The 16,689-nt window shown below is 45.9% G+C and overlaps 1 protein-coding gene across 2 annotated transcripts in view; it reads right to left on the bottom strand.

Annotated features, from left to right (window-relative positions):
* Positions 1–9,799: 9,799 nt before the first annotated feature.
* The window catches only part of Rasgef1a (RasGEF domain family member 1A), an 80,729-nt gene continuing 73,839 nt past the window's right edge, over positions 9,800–16,689 (bottom strand). For both annotated transcript variants that reach the window (XM_008832688.2, XM_008832687.3), the window contains exons 4-13: positions 16,089–16,226; positions 15,193–15,414; positions 14,875–14,949; positions 14,417–14,509; positions 13,883–13,985; positions 13,725–13,804; positions 12,893–13,084; positions 12,015–12,138; positions 11,693–11,765; positions 9,800–11,496 (exon numbers count right to left, since the gene is read on the bottom strand). In XM_008832688.2, the coding sequence (XP_008830910.1) occupies positions 11,472–11,496; positions 11,693–11,765; positions 12,015–12,138; positions 12,893–13,084; positions 13,725–13,804; positions 13,883–13,985; positions 14,417–14,509; positions 14,875–14,949; positions 15,193–15,414; positions 16,089–16,226 (1,125 nt within the window). In that variant the 3' untranslated portion in view covers positions 9,800–11,471. The remainder of the gene's footprint in view (positions 11,497–11,692; positions 11,766–12,014; positions 12,139–12,892; positions 13,085–13,724; positions 13,805–13,882; positions 13,986–14,416; positions 14,510–14,874; positions 14,950–15,192; positions 15,415–16,088; positions 16,227–16,689) is intronic.

Here is a 16,689-nt window from a genome sequence, read left to right on the forward strand (position 1 = left end):
TAAATAAATAAATAAATAAAGTTGGGCACTGTGGCGCCCTCCTTTAATCCCAGCACTTGGGAGGCAGAGGCAAGCAGATCTCTGTGAATTCAAGGCCAGCCTGGTCTACACAGTGAACTCCAGGACAGCTGGAGCTACAGGGAGACCCTGTCTCAAAAAGACCCAAAACAAAAAGACGGAAATCAAAACCCCTTAATTTTTTTTTGCTTCACTTCTGAATGTTTTTAAACAAGTAGGTGGTTAGAATCTATGGCTTGATTATAAATAAACCGTATTATTATTATGTTATCATGTTCAAAATGCATAGTCAAAGTTGAGTAGACTTTTGAACAAACAGAAGTAAATATGGAAGCTTTAACACAAAACATTTATACTGGAATTCAGGAGACTGGCTATGTTTGGGAACATCTTTATGGAAGCCAGATGCATCAGAATCTTCCTGAGGAGATGTAGAAGAGACAGCACAGCATGGTTTTGTGTGGCTTCTGCTTTGCACTGTCTTATTTAGCATGGGTCCTTATATAATTAGTTTGTATTTTCTAATATGTCAGGATTTGCCACATCTATATTTATATTATTATACTTTCAGTTGAAAGAGTTTTGTTGAAAAACCAAAAATCAGGATCATTCTGATTTGAGAAGAGAGGAGGAAAGAAAGGTAATCTGAAGAGAAATACGAATTATGAGCTACTTTAGATGAATATGTACAAACAGAATGTTATTTTAATTGAAGTATAAATTATATTAATGAGACAAGATGAATAAGAAATTATATTCTGCTAACTGTACTGTGATATTTATCACACATGGATCTTTTATCATTGGGTCATTCGCTAGATCCAGAATTTGGAGATAAAGTAAAAGGCATGCATGACTTAAACCTTTCACTTAGAAGGGACTACTGTTTGTATATTGCCCATGAAAACTCACAGAAAAAATCATTATTCTTTTTGTTCAGTAACTCATCTATCTCAGATGATACAAATTCCAGGTCTTTAGGTGCTAACATGAGTCCTGTTATATAATAACGGAACAAACAGCTCTTGCAAATTTTGAGCTGGAGTAGTGATTAGTGTTTTTAAAGATGTGTAAAATGTTCTCTGCAGAATAACCCAAGTAAGTGTTTCCTTGTGTACAGTTATTTATTATGAAGACCACTGAAGTGTATTGAAAATGAGGACCTTGATTATTTGCAAAGATAGATCGCAGCTTGTTTTTGAGATAATCAATTTTTACTTTAACTCGTATTTTTTTAAACTAGTTTTTAATTTAAAGATGGAAGCTAAGCAATGGAAGCATCACTATATTTTTGACATTAAGTGGTACCAATAAAGTATTTTATTACCAAAAGCTTAATGAAAATGTGGCAGATTTCTTTCTATTGTGAAATATCATAAGACAAAAAGGTACACTCTGCAGTTGTGACTTTTAAAGAATAATAAAGTGCTGTCCATTGGAGGTCCAGCACCTGGGAACAGCCCCACGTGCCTGTTCTGACACCCCGTCCTCGCTCTTTCATGGTCCTCACAGGCTGGCTTTTGTGATAATTTTTCCCTTTTCTTAATGGTTTTCCCAACTGTGAGTATCTACAGGTTAATTGTGCCTGATTTTAAATTCGTTTGTTATCATTTCATTATATTTTCTAACTTTACCTAGGTGTTGTGTTTTCAAGGTTCACCCCTGTTAATCTCAAAGTCGATTCATTTTTATTACTGAGTAGTAATACTTTAATGTTTACTCATTTTATTGATAATATTTTTGGCATGTCTAGGTTTCTTGTGTTGTTGATAACTTTGGGTCATTTATAGTTTCTCCTGTTTTACTATGACAGTAGTCTCATGAGCAGGACTGTATATCTTGTAAGCATGTCAGAATCTCTCTAGGACAGTGCCTGCACCATCAGTTGCTTGTATGCTTGAACCTACTATCCAAAGTAGACCACACATCCAGCACTGGATGGAGTTCCCTTGGCAGACTTGGCAGTACTTAACTGTAGCTGTAATTGGCATTTCCTATCTCTTCCCCATTTTTTCTGTTTTGGGAATTCTTCACAAGTTCTGGATAAAATTCTTGGTAAAATATTTACGGATATCTTCTCCCAATATGGCTTATCTTCTTCCATTCGAGTATTTTTTTAAGATCTTACTACATAGCCTCACTGGCTGAAGAACTCACTCTGTAACTACGGTTGACCTTGAACCTCCTCCTACTTGAGCCTCCCCGGTGCTGGGAGGGGAGGTGTGGACCACCATGCCTGCTCTGACAATACTTTTTAGTGAATGAAAATTAACTGTAATGATCTACTAATCTTTTTCCTTTCTGGTTTCTACTTTTTAAGTAAATTTTACTTTTTAGCAGTTTTAACTTCACAGCAAAATTGAGCAGAGAATAGACACTGTCCATATTTTGCAGTTTCTCCTCATCCATGATTTTGCTTCTTGCAGTTTCAGTTACCTATGGGCCAAAAATATTAAATGGAAAATTCCAGAAATAAACAGTTTATAAATTTCAAATTGCGTGCTATTCTTAGTGTAATGAAATCTCACACTATCCTACTCCATCCTGCCTGAGACATGAATCATCCTATTGTTCAGCATACCCATGCTGTATACTATTCATTCAATAGTCGTCTTGCTTATCAGATCAGCTGTCATGATAATGGACATGCCCATGTTCAAGTAGGAAGGTCGGTAGTAGCCCAGCGCTGCCTCACAGTGCTGCTGTCATCTGCTGCACTGTGCCTCATCATGTGGTATTGTACTAGTTCAGATCAGAAGAATGGTAAGTACAATAAGGTATTTTGAGAAAGACCATGTAATTTTTATCATAGTATATATTGTATAGTATTTATTGATAGCCATTGTTAATCTCTTATTTATAAATTAAGTTTCATCATAGGTATGCACCTATAAGAAAACAGGAATTCATGTTGTCCAAGGCTTCAGGTATCAGGAGGTCTCAGAAGTTATCCTCCAAAGAGAGAGACTTCTGGGTAAGCTAGCAGGCTAGAAGCTGCTGAGCCAGTGGAGGAGAAAAGGGAAGGCACACTCCAGTCCAAAGAGAGGAAGAACTTAGGAAATCACAAGGGAAATGAAAAGATACCTGAAAGGTGTACCGAACATGCATGGTGATGCATAGAAGCAATCCGGACACAGCTTCAGCCCCTCGACAGGGAGTGGGAGATCGCTCTTTTCCAAAATGTAAGCCAGAGGCACACAACAGGCATTTCTATGCTTAGGGTGAGTCCGTAGCCCTCTGAAGCCTCAAATTCAGTTACAGGCACTGACAAAACGGCTGTTCTTCCCAGCAGACATGTCAGCAGTCTGAATCCCATTCTGTTGCTTTGTTTGACTAAGAGGGCTGGGTAGCATCTTGAGAGATAACCTATTCTTAAAACGGGGGCCTGAGATCAGGGAACAGACCAGGTCCGGCAGCTATGAAAAGCAGAAGGACCAAACGCAGACAAGCTGATGGGAACGGGCAGCAGGAAGCTCAGCGCAGGCAGGCAGCTACATGGGGAAAGGTAGCTCCACCCAAGAGCAGGTACCGACTGAGAACAACCCTGGAGTCTGACAGTGCTGAGCCTGAGTCCAGCCAGTGAATCAATCTCTGCAGCCACCTGCCTGCCTTCACTGATAAAGAGCCTAAGATCTCTGAGGTTCCAGGGGTGTACTTGATACACCACAGCTGCATTCCTCCAGCCGGGTGATTCATACTCAGGTGTTGAAAGCTTGAAGACGGGTCCTCTGCCTGAACTGATTCATTCTAGTGGTCTGGATGCTGCCCACACTCCCAACCCCCCCCCCTCCAGCTAAAACATTGGTTCCTCCCCCAGGGAACACTGAGGAGTCTCAGGAGGGTGAGAATCTGCACGGTTCACAGGCTGCAAACATAAGTGTGGCCAACAGAGTCCTCTGGTATACAGAGCTGCAAGGTGAAGACCCCACTGGCGGGTACAAGCACTTGACCTGAAGACTCACTTAGCAGTAGCATAAACCAGGAATTCAAGATCATCCTCATCTGCATAGCAAATTTGAGGCCACCCTCTAGAAATAAATGAACAAAGAAATCAGAAAGAGCTCAAATCACCTAACGAAACACTTGAAGGTCTTAGAAAAATAAGAGCAATCCAAATCCAAAAGTACTAGTCAAGAAAATAATGAAGATCAGGGCAGAAATTAATGAAACGAAGACTAAGAATTCAAGATCATCCTCATCTGCATAGCAAATTTGAGGCCACCCTCTAGAAATAAATGAACAAAGAAATCAGAAAGAGCTCAAATCACCTAACGAAACACTTGAAGGTCTTAGAAAAATAAGAGCAATCCAAATCCAAAAGTACTAGTCAAGAAAATAATGAAGATCAGGGCAGAAATTAATGAAACGAAGACTAACCCATCAAAGACCAGAAAGACTCTTAGAACTGATCATCATGTTCAGCAAAGTGGCAGAATATAAAATTTCCAATCAGCATTCAGGAGCTTTTCTATACAGTAAATCTGAGAAACAGCTCGGTTTTTTAAAAATCTCATTTACGATAGCTTAAAAGAAAAAGCTAGGAATAAAGCTAACCAAGGGGTGAAAGACTTCTACAATTAAAACTTTAAGACACTGAAGAAAAATCAAAGAGGACACTAGTAAATGGAAAGACCTCCCATACCCATTGGTGGCAAAACTAATATTTAAACGACTGTATTACCAGCAGTGATGTGCAGATTCAACACAACCCCATCAAAATGTCTGACATTCTTTACAGAATGAGAAAAAACTCCTAAAATTCACGTGGAAGCACAAAAGTCCCCCAAACAGCCAAAGTAATCCTTAGCAGAAAGCAGTTTGAGGGGAGGAGGGAGAGTGGGAGGGAGGGAAGAAGGAAGCTTTAACCACCTATTATTAACAGAAGTATCAAAACCATGAATTGGAGAAGAGATAGCCTCTTTAAGAAATGGTGTGTTGGAAAACTGGATCTCCATACCTGTAGATAGTGAAACTCAAGCTGTGTCTCAGCCTGCGCAAAGACCAGTTTAAAAAACGGGTCAAAGGTCTTAATTTTAGACCTGAAACTAAGATGCTGGAGGGGAACAGGTGAGACACTTCATGACTCTGGCACAGGCCAGGGCTTTCTGAAAAGGACTCCGGTGGCACGGGAAAACACATCCAGAATTACACGGAATCAAACAGCTGTTAAAAAAAAAAAAACTGTCTTTGCCAACTACATGTCATACAAGGAGTTAATATCTAGATTGTATGAAGAGCCACAAAAACACCAAATCATCATCAGTCAGTATTCTATAAATACAAATGGCCAAGAAATACTTAGAAGTGCCCAAAATCCTTGACCATAAAGGAAATGCACATTAAAACTGTTTTGAGTCCTCACCCCAAGGTAATGACTGTCATCAAGAAACCAAATGATGACAAATGCTGGTGAGGAAGGAGGAGCCCTCACTGCTGGTGGAAAATGTAAACTTACGCAGCCATTATGGAAATCAATATGGAGGTTTCTCAAAATTCCAAAAACTGCCCATATGGCCCAGCCATGCCACTCATGGGTATATACCTGAAGGATTCTAAGTCAGAATAATACAGAAACACTTGCACATCCATGTTCATAGCTGCAATGCGCACAATAATTTCCTCTAGTAAGGGGCCTATTTTTCATTCGCAGTAGTATATGTTAATAAGAACTATTATAATGAAGTCCAATTCATCAATTTCTGTCTTTTAGAGTTACTAATTTGAATGTCTAATTTAAGAAATCCTTGCCTACTCCAAAATATCAAAGAAAATTTTATGTTTTCATATTACTGTTGCTTTTCAAATTTACATCTGTGGTCCATCTGGGAAATGATTTTTAAATGTGGATTGTATTAAAAGCTGTCATTCATGAAATTTCTTTTGGTAAAGATCTGCTGACCAAAAACTCCTTTTCTTTCATTTAAAAAAATACATAATTAGCTGGGCGTGCTGGCACATACCTTTAAGTCCAGCAGCGGGGAGCAGAGGTAGGCGAATCTCTGAGATCTAGGCCAGCCTCTGGCCAGCCTGGTCAACGTAGCAACTTCCAAGTCAGCTGGGGGTTACAAGGAGATCCTGACTCAAAATAAAATAAAAAATACATACTTGAAGGGTAGAGAACTTAAGGCTGACAATTATTTTTCTAGCCACATGGACATTATTCCACTGTCTGCTGGTTTCAGTTATTTGTGCTGTGAACTACCAGCACCTGGCCCTCCTTTGACAGTGGTCAGCCTTCTTTTACTCTGGCTCTTTCGGGTCTCTTCATCTTTGATCTATTATCATACTTTTTTAAAATTTTTTTTATTTTTTATTTATATGTATGTGTGTATTGCCTGCATGTAGGTAAATGTACCCATGTCATGCAGTACCCGTGGAGGACAGAAGAGGCTGTCGGATCCCCTGGGACTGGAGTTACAGTTGTCAGCTACCATGTCAGCATTGGGATTCAAACCCGGGTCTTCTGCAAGAACAACCAGTGTTCTTCACTGCTGAGCCATCTCTCCAGCCCCCTATATATCATTTTTTTAATTTTTATTTTTTTAGACACTGTGACCCTGGCTGGCTTAGAACTCACTATGTAGACCAGGCTGGCCTTGAACTCACAGAGATCAGCCTGCCTCTGCTGAGATTAAAGGTGTGCACCACCACGCCGGGCTCGCTCTGTCATTATATAACTGTGATTTCTTTTTCCTGATCCTGCATGAGCTTCTTTGGACTCCTTGGATTGTTGCCTTTTATCAGTTGTGAAAAATTCTCACCTAATATATTTTCAAACATTATCTTTGCCTCATCCCTTCCTTCTATAATTCTGATAATATGTTAAAATTGCTATTGTAGCCGGGCATTTGTGGTGCATGCCTTTAATCCCAGCACTCAGAAGGCAGAGGCAGGCTGATCACCTCCATCTCACTTGAGATGGAGGTGGCCAGCCTGGTCTACAGTGAGTTCCAAGCCAGCTGGGGCTGCAGTGAGACCCTGTCTCAAAAAACAAGCAAACAAACAAAAACCCACTAGGTGGGTTTAGCAGTTCAAACAAAGATAAAAAGTGACTTTAAAAACTAGAACGTAGGAGTTGGAGAGATGGCTCAGCAGTTAAGAACACTGACTGTTCTTGCAGAAGACCCTGGTTTGAATCCCAGCACCCACATGGCAGCTAACAACTGTCTGTAACTCCAGTTCCAGGGGATCTGACAGCCTCTTCTGTCCTCCATGGACATTGTTCGATACGGGTGCACTTACCTACATGCAGGCATAACACTCATACACATAAAATATAATTAAGTATTTTTTAAAAAATTGGAACATAGACTGATTCTTAGGAATGGTGATACTTGAGGGCCATGTTAAATTACATCCTCAGCTTAAGTTTGTTGGACCAGTGTAATTTGTGCTTCAAAACTTTGTAAAGTTCACTGACATGTAGTTATAAACTATCACCAATAAGTCTTGGCCCTGTCCCCATGTAGTGACAATCTTCAAAATAGCAGTTTTTCTTCATTCCCTCGGTTAAAGCAAAGCACTTTATATTTCAGGGTCACTGTTAAGCTGAAGAGTGGCTTTGGGCATTCCAGCTTTATGGGCCAGGGTAACCTAAGCGATATCTCATTTTATCTTCCCAAACACCTGAAAATAGAAACTTAAGAGTCCCTGTCTTCAAGGCAAAAGCTGGCTTCAGGGTTTCTCTGTCCTCTCTGGGTTCCTGCATTCACTTGGATTTGTGATCTTATATAACTTCACTGGTTGTTTTTGGCAAGCTACTACTTCATCTCCCATGGTGCCAGGTGCATAACTTACCTTCTTAGACCCGTCAGAACATTGTTTACTCGACTTTGGCGGATACCCATACTAAGTGTCCTGGATACATTGGGGTTGATGCTTGGGCTTTTTGTTTTTATTTTTTTGCAGTACATTGACTTCTTTTTTGAGAGCAAAGATAAAAATTGTGTTAACATCATCTAAACTGGCCTGTAGATTGCTTATAGAAACTTGTTTTAAATTCTCCCACATGTGTTATATAGTTGTTGGGTTTAACAGTGGCGTGTCCCTTGGTGATGGTGGCATGTCTCTGCACTGACTTCAGGAGTTCCTGTGAGAGGGGGTTTATTACCATCAGCCTTGCTTCATGGTCCTTGAGAGCTACAACTCTGCAGAAGAACTTGTGCTTACCAGGGGGTCACCCATCCTCTGCACCACCCACTGTTCCCACACCCATAAAGATGAACACGACTCCTGTTTCAATCCTGAGAAAACAGGCTCAAAGAGGTGAACAACAGGTCAAGCACTTCTGGCTGGGGACTAGAGACCAGGACTGATCTATATAGTACTTTAAACCCTTTAAACCTCAGCTCCTGGCTCTGCCTGTTGCCTTGCACGGCCTCCCTGAGATGTTCAGTGTACATTTCGTGTGGGTGTAGAAGCTGTGGATATCGATAATCTCTTAAGCATTTTTCTCATGTCTTGATGGATTCCCAGCTAATTGCTGCTCATGGAGAGTTCCAACGTAGATCTGTTCCTGTTCCTGAAATGTATGCAAGGTAAGAAGTGATAGGTGGGCATTACAGAAGCTGTAAGGAGCTGTGCATGCTTGCTGCTCGCTGTACAGCAACAAAGGACTAGTCATGAGGCGGACCCCAACAGCACACTGGGGAGTGGGCAGGTGAGTATAATTGTCACTCAGGAAGAACTCTGGAGGGCCTATGGAATGAACTAAGTATGTGGGAAGCAGGGAGAAGGCATGGATGCACAGCATGTTGGCTGATGTGTGAGAAGTAAGGGCCTCTGGGAGAGGCGAGCTGTAGGGGCAGGCAGGAGTCCACACACACCTTTTCACTGCACAGAGCTTCTCAGATGTGTAGCTCAGGGCTCACCTGGGTTGCCAGAGTTTCTGATCCAGCAAGTCAGGCTGGAGCTGAGAACTCATATTTAATTTTCCAGGGCCGCTATGGCTGCTGGCCAGCCATAATGGCCTAGAACTACCACCCTGGAGAAGGAACCACTCCAGGAGCAGAACGGGAGCATCATTGCTGGTCATGTGACTCGTGGCCAAGAAGCAGACTTAATGATAAGGTGCCCTTCAGTTAAGGCAGGTGAAACTTATTTGACCAGGAAACTAAGAACCCCATCCCACCAGCCACATTTCAGCACTCACTGCCCACATGTCTGTGTCATGGACACAATGGTGCAGCCACCCCATCGCTGCCAAAAGCCTTCTGGTAGGCAGTGTTAGTTTTGGGACACAAGTAGAGTTAGCGCTGGAGGTGCAGGGTGAGGTTTTATAAAAGCCATAGTGAGGCCCTCATCAAGCCTGGGCTATGTTCACAGGGAGGGGGCAGGCTGGAGAAACAGGACTCTGCTTCCCACTCCAGTGCCTGGGTTCTTTTCTGTTGGTTTGCAAGCTCTTGTGTGCCCCTCAGTGCAACTTGCTACAACACAAGATCCTGACTGATCTGCGTGTAGCAGATCGCTTTGCAGGAAGGTGTAGCAGATGCTGCTGTCTCCACTACCTGCAAAACACAGCGCGCCTACAGCACAGGTTCTAACTAGTCCTACAATGAAGGAACCAGTGACATCCCTTGGGAGCTTCCTCTGAGAGGCGGGACTGGAACACCCATCCTGTGCACTCTTTTCTAGTCTCCCATGAGTTACTGGAACAGCCCAATGTTAGAATGTAGTCAAACTGCAGAGAAAAACTTGATGGGTTCCCCAAAAGCCCATACTGGGTCCCTGTAGTCCCCTCATCCTCCGTAGACTCCAGGCTCATCAGTGCACACAGGCAAGGGAGAGGAGCAACATGTTCTTTTATTAATGCACATACATTCAGTCACGCCACAACTGACATCCTGCATTATGGTACAGCTTTATGTTCAGAGATCAGCTCCAAATACCAAAACATCAAATTTGGGGTGTGTATCAAATTGGGGGAATAAAGTAGCAAATGTAGACACTTTTCAAGTGGGTACCAGAACTGGTGACCCTTGAAGTGCACATGGACTGAAGGCTCTTTAACACATATACAGAAAATGTTCTAACATTATATTCCAAATATATATTCTCAAGTTTCCAGCCTTTATCTCAAAGACATAAACAAAGCAATAGGTACTATCAGTATACAATCCGTACTACCTCGAACATCTGAAAAGTGCGAACACACTGTGACAATACAGTGTAACTACTCAGCTCCCCAGGGCTGAGGGTGACCGCCTCACCCTCCTCCCCAAGGTCTGGCTGGCCATCTCCAGGCTATCCCCAGGAGCTCTGGGAATGGGACCAACCAGTCTATACTGGGCTTCTTGACTGGCCGCTCCCACTGAAGCCAAACGTGAAGAGGGCAGTCTGTGGAGGATACCTCCAGCTTTCTGAGGAAGAGAGCCATCCCACCCATGGTCTGTAAGGCCCAGGGTTCACGCCAGGAAGTCAGACATGGAAGATGGAGCATACTCCTCTGTTTGGATTAGAAAAATACCTCTCTGTGTTGGACAGATTGATCTGGAAGAGCTCCAGCGCTGGTGGCTGCCTGGCTAATTTTCTAATTCAGATTACCCGGGGGGGGAGGGGGGGCTCCTACCAGAAGGAAGGGATGCCATCGGCAACACATCCATTCTGCTTTCTCTTCCCTTTGTGTGCCAGTTTCAAATCAACTTTGTAGCTCTGTGTCTTAGTTATAGCCCAGAAAATTGACAGTGCCACACTGCCCTCCCCATATTATCTTAGATTTTTTTTTCTCTTCTAAAACACAATTGAAGAACAGTTTGCCAAACATATTCTCATAGAAAATATGTTGTCGGGCATCCCCCTACCCCCCGCCCCCCAAACCCATAAATCCCTGATAAAGGAAAATGAAAATGTAAACTTTGGAAAGCCCGCATGGAAAGGTTCCCTTCCAGAGGTGTGTACACCAGCCCTCCTGGCCACTCCAGCCTTTCCTGTGGGAACCTGGTGGCCCAGGCTGCTGAGGGTGGGCGCCTCGCAGCCCAGGACAGAGCTGGCTGCAACTCCAATAATGGAGCCGGAAGACTGGACCCCAGTACCCTCTAAGGCACTAACCCCAACATCAGAGACGCTGGCTGCAGAGGCGTCCAAACAGGCAGGGCTCACATTGGTTTTGGTTGGGTTATTTTAAATCTTTTTTTCATAAGATGTTAATCATCAAAAGTAGAAAATAAAAATCTACATTTCATTAGAATAAGATGTTACCATGGATACCATCTCCCATGATACTCTTTCCCCATCCCTCCCCCAAAGCAGGGCCCTGCCCTGTTTAAAATAAATAACAACAACAAAAAACTTTAAGTGCCAAAGGCTGATGCATGAAATAATTACCATTTTCTTTTTCATAAAAGTTATATACAAAATGGACCCCAACCAGTGAGGCCTCCTCATCTCATCCCATATCCATCAAGATGTGAACTTGGTTCATGTGTCTGGTCAGCCAGTGTCTGCAAGCAGCACCCTCAGGCTCTGTTAAGGAGAGTGGTCCTACAGGACAGGGAACAGAGCTATATCAGGCTCCCCTGAGCAGGCAGAGGGAAAGCCCACGTCTCTGTGAGAAGAGAGCCAGGGTCCAGCCCAGGGTTCCCCATCCAACCAGCCCCTTCCTCTGGGAAGGACAGACCTGTCCTTACCACACCAGCCCCCTCCCTCCCTAGGCTCAGGTATCCATGGCAAGTCCTACCTGAGGGCCTTCCAGCTGTCCTTTTCCATGTGGTTCTCAGGACCTTCACTTTCAAAGGAGGCGATGAAGAGAGCTGAGGGGTGGAGAGCCCCTGAGAGCCAGCATCCCCACAGGTGGGTTTTACTAACTTAACCCTTCCCGGGCACAGCAAGGCCCAAGGTAAAGGGAACCATGAACTCTGGGTGAACCACATGCAGTGCCTGCTACAGAGGTCTCCTGGCTGCCTTCTAGGACCACCTCAGTAGGTCAAGGGGTCTGAGTGACTGTGAGGACAGTTGTGCAGCTGGGGAAATGGTTGTGCTTAAGCAGAGGTAGTCCTTACCTTCCTCACTGTAGATGGGTGCCGTGAGCAGGTAACTTTGAATCTTCTTGTCTTTCTCGAAGGGACACTCCACCTGTGTCCATGTCATAAACTCATGGATCTGCCTGGAGATTTCCCAAAATTTCTGAAGAGACAAAACACCAACAAGATGTTCTTGTCTCCTAAACTTAAAGCCAACTGTCAAGAACAGACAGCAGTTCCCATCTAAAGGCTTGGCTTTGCTGACCCTATTATAGCTTGTACAGCATCAGAGCCAGCAGATATCCCTGAGGCCGTTCCACCTTGCCCTCAGCATAGACCATCAGGCTGCAGCAGGGCCTATGCTTCTCTTACACAGGGACCCAGAAGACCCCACCTGTGACTCCAGTCTGAGGCAGTCTCTAGCCGTACATAGCACAGAAGAATGAGTAGGGGCCTCGGTAGGAATGCACAGTACCCACCCAACCCTTACCCAAGCGCACTGGTACCTCTGTTCTGCCCTCTGTCCTCAGCAAGTCACACTCAGCCCCCCAGGCAGGTTCTAAACTTCTGTCTGGAATTCTGCCCAAGTTCTTTCTTGCCTAAAGTCCTCCTCACCCCCAATTCCCTAGGTATGGCCTCTTTTCTGCCTCTTAAGTGGGGATTAGCACTGGTACCAGGTTCCTGGATAAATACAGGAACGAAGCTGTGTGATTTGCCATTCCCCTCCCCTCCCCACCCCGTGACAAAACTGGGTCGCACCTCACCCCTTATGGCTAAACAGCAGCCCTGACTCACCCAGTGCATCCAGCCCTTAAGGACCTTCGCGCAGGGCCACAAAGCCACTGTCTGCAGCTGTGGTAGTACAAGAAGGCTCTGTCTGCCCCACCCATGCTGGGACCTCAAGGGAATGGACTCACTTTGAAGTTAATGTGCCCACTGGGCAGGTGGTTGGTATGGATTTTGTGCAGGAAGTAGATATCCTTAACAAAGAGGTTGAACACAGGGATGACAATCTTTTCGCGGCTGCTGTTGGCTGTCTGGGACCTCTGTGTAGCCCCCTGCAGGGCTGTGCGGTAGTTGCAGAAGTTGCTGGATGGGTCCATGTGGTGCTGCAGGCACAGGGTGTACAGTGTGAGTCCTCCCGAACCTGCTCAGGATGGCCCTCTATAGAGGATGAGCCAACAAGTGGAGAAGGCATAGTCCTGGGGGCTCAGGGGTCAGCACAGGAAATCAGGGCCCGAAGCACCCACTGAGCCCCCAGGCATTGGAAAGTGACCCGGGGAGGCACTGAAGCCCTGTCTGCCTTGCTGCATTCACACGCCTTCCTTTAAAAACCTTCCTTTGCTCGTCTGTACAAACTGATACCACTCAGATGTGACCAGTGCCATAAGGCACAAATGTTTTCTAACAGCAAAACAAATCAGTCTGTGATCAAATACATGTAGGTAGAGTTTCAGGTGACTTGTCTACCAGCCTCTGGGGACCCAGGTGACCCCGGACCAGAAATTGCCCGAGAAAAAGACCAGACTGCTCAGAGGCCAGTGTCACTTTATTCATACTCTTACTAATCATTCCAGAAATCACTTTAGGTGCTGATTCTAATCATTCCAGAAATCACTTTAGGTGCTGATTCTACCCAAAGCAGTGATGTCAAGGACAGCTCGAGTCCCCACCACCACAGACTCCACTCCTTGCTGCCGAGGGCCCTCTGGCCAACAACCAGATGAGAGGGGGTTCAGACACCAGTACCTCCAAGACATCGAACTTGGCCGTCTTGACTTTGGACCACGTTTTCTTCAGCCGCGCCACAGGACTAAGGTTCATGCCGGCTGCAGAGACATTGGGGAGGGGTCAGTGTGTGGGGACGTGGGTAGCACAGGCAGCCCCACCTGAACCTGGACACTCACATATGATGGCCATCATGGAGTTGAAGTTCCCAATGTTGAAGCACTCTCGGGCCACATCGATGAAGAACTCCAGCATGCGGGTCCGGTGCTTCTTCTTCACCACCTGGAAACAGAGGGTCGGCCTCAGTAGGGACCCACCAAGGGACCACTGGGGCTGGGACCACTGGGCAGAGGGGCAGGAAGGGCCTCAGACTTAGCTTCCAGAGCTAGGAAACTTGAGGTTGCATTTTCAAGGCCTAGATACATCCCCTAACACTGCTTTACCGTTATCCACAGAAGAGATGGAGCCATCTGCCTAAAGGTTGAGGAAGATGGACCAATGAGGCCCAATAAAATTGGCACAAAGGGAGCATTCCAGGAATGGAGTCTTTATTATCTTGGAAAGAATCACTGTTTCCTGTGAGATTCTGGTAGAAGGGGCAGGCTAAGGCCCTGGCAATAGGTGCTCCATGCATTTGAGACTTTAGGGCAGGAGTCAGACCTTGCGGACATGGTAGGACCATCTCACCTGGGTCTGCTGTACAACAAACTTACCCGGCACACCTCAGTAGCCACCAGCATGCTCAAGCAGTTGAACCAGTTGTCATAGGCCTCTAGACTGTAGGTCTTAGTCATGTCCCCTCGGCACTGGAGGAACAAAGCAGGTCACAGGGAGCCCTAAGGACCCTGCTTGCATAAGCCAGTCACCATGGCTGGTGAGATACCCAAGGCCAAGGCTTGACCTTGGTCATGCCTGCCTGCTCCTTAGCTGCTCAGGGCAAGCTAAGCCATCAGTCCCGTTGGCTCCTCCCAGAATGAACCACTCTATATAGTCATCACATTCCCCTAGATGCAGGCCTAGGAAGGCCACGGCCACATCCACTCAGTTTCATGATCCAACACTCTTTTGAAGTGCATGCCATGTCTAAGCGAGGCTTGCACCCAACCTGAGTTGGGGTGCAGGCTTAGCTGGGTCAACTACCCACCATGGGTCCCAGAGTGCGTTCACTTACCCTGTGATTGTCCAAGGAATCCATGTGGCTGATGATCTGCATCAGGTCCTCAGGACGGATGCTGTTGACCCTTTCCTTTAGTGGGAGATGGCAAACAGAGAGGATGGGGCTTCAGGGGAGTATGGTAGAGGCTGTGGGGCAGAGGGAACCTACCCAAGACACAAATTCTTCATCTCCCCGCCCCAGGCCTGTTCTCCATCCTGGGGCTCCCACAGGCCAGTGCTGCCCTAGGTCCTTCCTCTCACACTGAGCTGTCACACTCTTGAGTGTGGGCTGAGTCCCACCCAGTACCATGCAGAGCATACAAGCGGCACTGACCAGTTCGATGTGGGTCAGCTGCTGGGCCAGCACCAGGGGGTCACAGCATACACCAAGGATGTCCTTCTGGGTGGCTGGTGGCTTGGCCTTGAGGACAGGCCCTTTGTCCACAACGGGTGACCGGAGCTTCTCCCGCAGCTCCTGGAGCTGACTGCGGGCAGCCAGGGACAGCAGCAGGTTTTGTATCATTTGGGCAATGGCTTTCTTCACTGTGCCATTCTCCTGTGAGGGTCAGGGTTCCATGAGGATGCTGGAGTAGACTGACAGCAAGGCCACTACACCACAGAGAGCCCCATCTCACTTCCAGAGACATTTCTGACTTTGAGCTCCCATCCCCTATCCAAGCCTGTATATGCCTCCAGCCCTTGAGTGTCTCCCTGAGGACTTCTGGGGAGGGTGGGCTTGACCAGTTGTCCTGCTAGAGGAGGGGAAGAAGGCAGGGCCAGGGCTTAGTCTGAAAAGCAACTTTCCCAGACATCAACACAGCTGCTGCTTTTGGCCTCCCACAGCAGAAGGGGCCCACAAGGCATGAAGAAGAGTTTCCCCTCAGGGAACAGGGGCTGATAAGTACAAAGAGCTCTCCATCCTGAGGACAGGATGCTCAGCTCCATTTGTATCTCCAAGGCCATGACCAAACCGGGAGTCAGGTAGAGTTCCTGTACCTTCCCACAGACCCCATCCAGGCATGAGAGTGCTAGGGGCCAGAACACGGTCACAGCAAGTGTTGTGGTGTCCCAGATCGATATAGGCCACTGCTGGCCAGCTGAGCTATTGTCTGTGGGTACTACCTTTTGGAGGTGACAGGGAAAGCCCACCTATAGAGATGTTCCTGGAGACACTGTCCCCCCACCACAAACACCCAAGCAGCCTGACCAAGGAGCAATGGCAGACCTCACCTCATCACACTGGGTGACTCGGTGTGCAATGGCCTTCAGCTCGGCCATGGCCTTTTCATCCTGGAAGTCATAGGGGAAGGCCTCTGTCCACTCCTTCAGTAGCTGCACAATCTTGGTAGAGAAGGACTTCAGCTTGGCCTGTGGCAGTGGGGAATGTATAAGGCTCCCCAAGCCACAGTGGATCTTGAGGTGCCAAATGGCACAAGTTCCCCTTTTCTTTAGGACCCATGCCCCACCCCCAGGGTCTGTGCCGGGCCTGTGGTCCTCTGTGTGCACCTCAGGTTCTGCCATGCCTGAACTACAATATGAGACTTTCATTTATTTCTTATTTCTCTTAAGTGGACATTTCCAATTAAATTCATTTTTCAAAACACCTACTCCATTACTACCGTGACAGAAAATTAGTTCCACTTGCTATAATTAAACATTACCGATAAAAAAGCACACAGTAGGCCAGGCGTGGTGGCGCACGCCTTTAATCCCAACACTCAGGAGGCAGAGGCAGGCAGATCTCTGTGAGTTCAAGGCCAGCCTGGTCTACATAGTGAGTTCCAGGACAGCTGGGGCTACAGGGAGACCCTGTCTCAAAAAGACCAAAAAA

Source organism: Nannospalax galili, unplaced genomic scaffold, assembly GCF_000622305.1.
Source record: "Nannospalax galili isolate Female #2095 unplaced genomic scaffold, S.galili_v1.0 scaffold1036, whole genome shotgun sequence".
Classification (NCBI taxonomy): Eukaryota; Metazoa; Chordata; class Mammalia; order Rodentia; family Spalacidae; genus Nannospalax; species Nannospalax galili.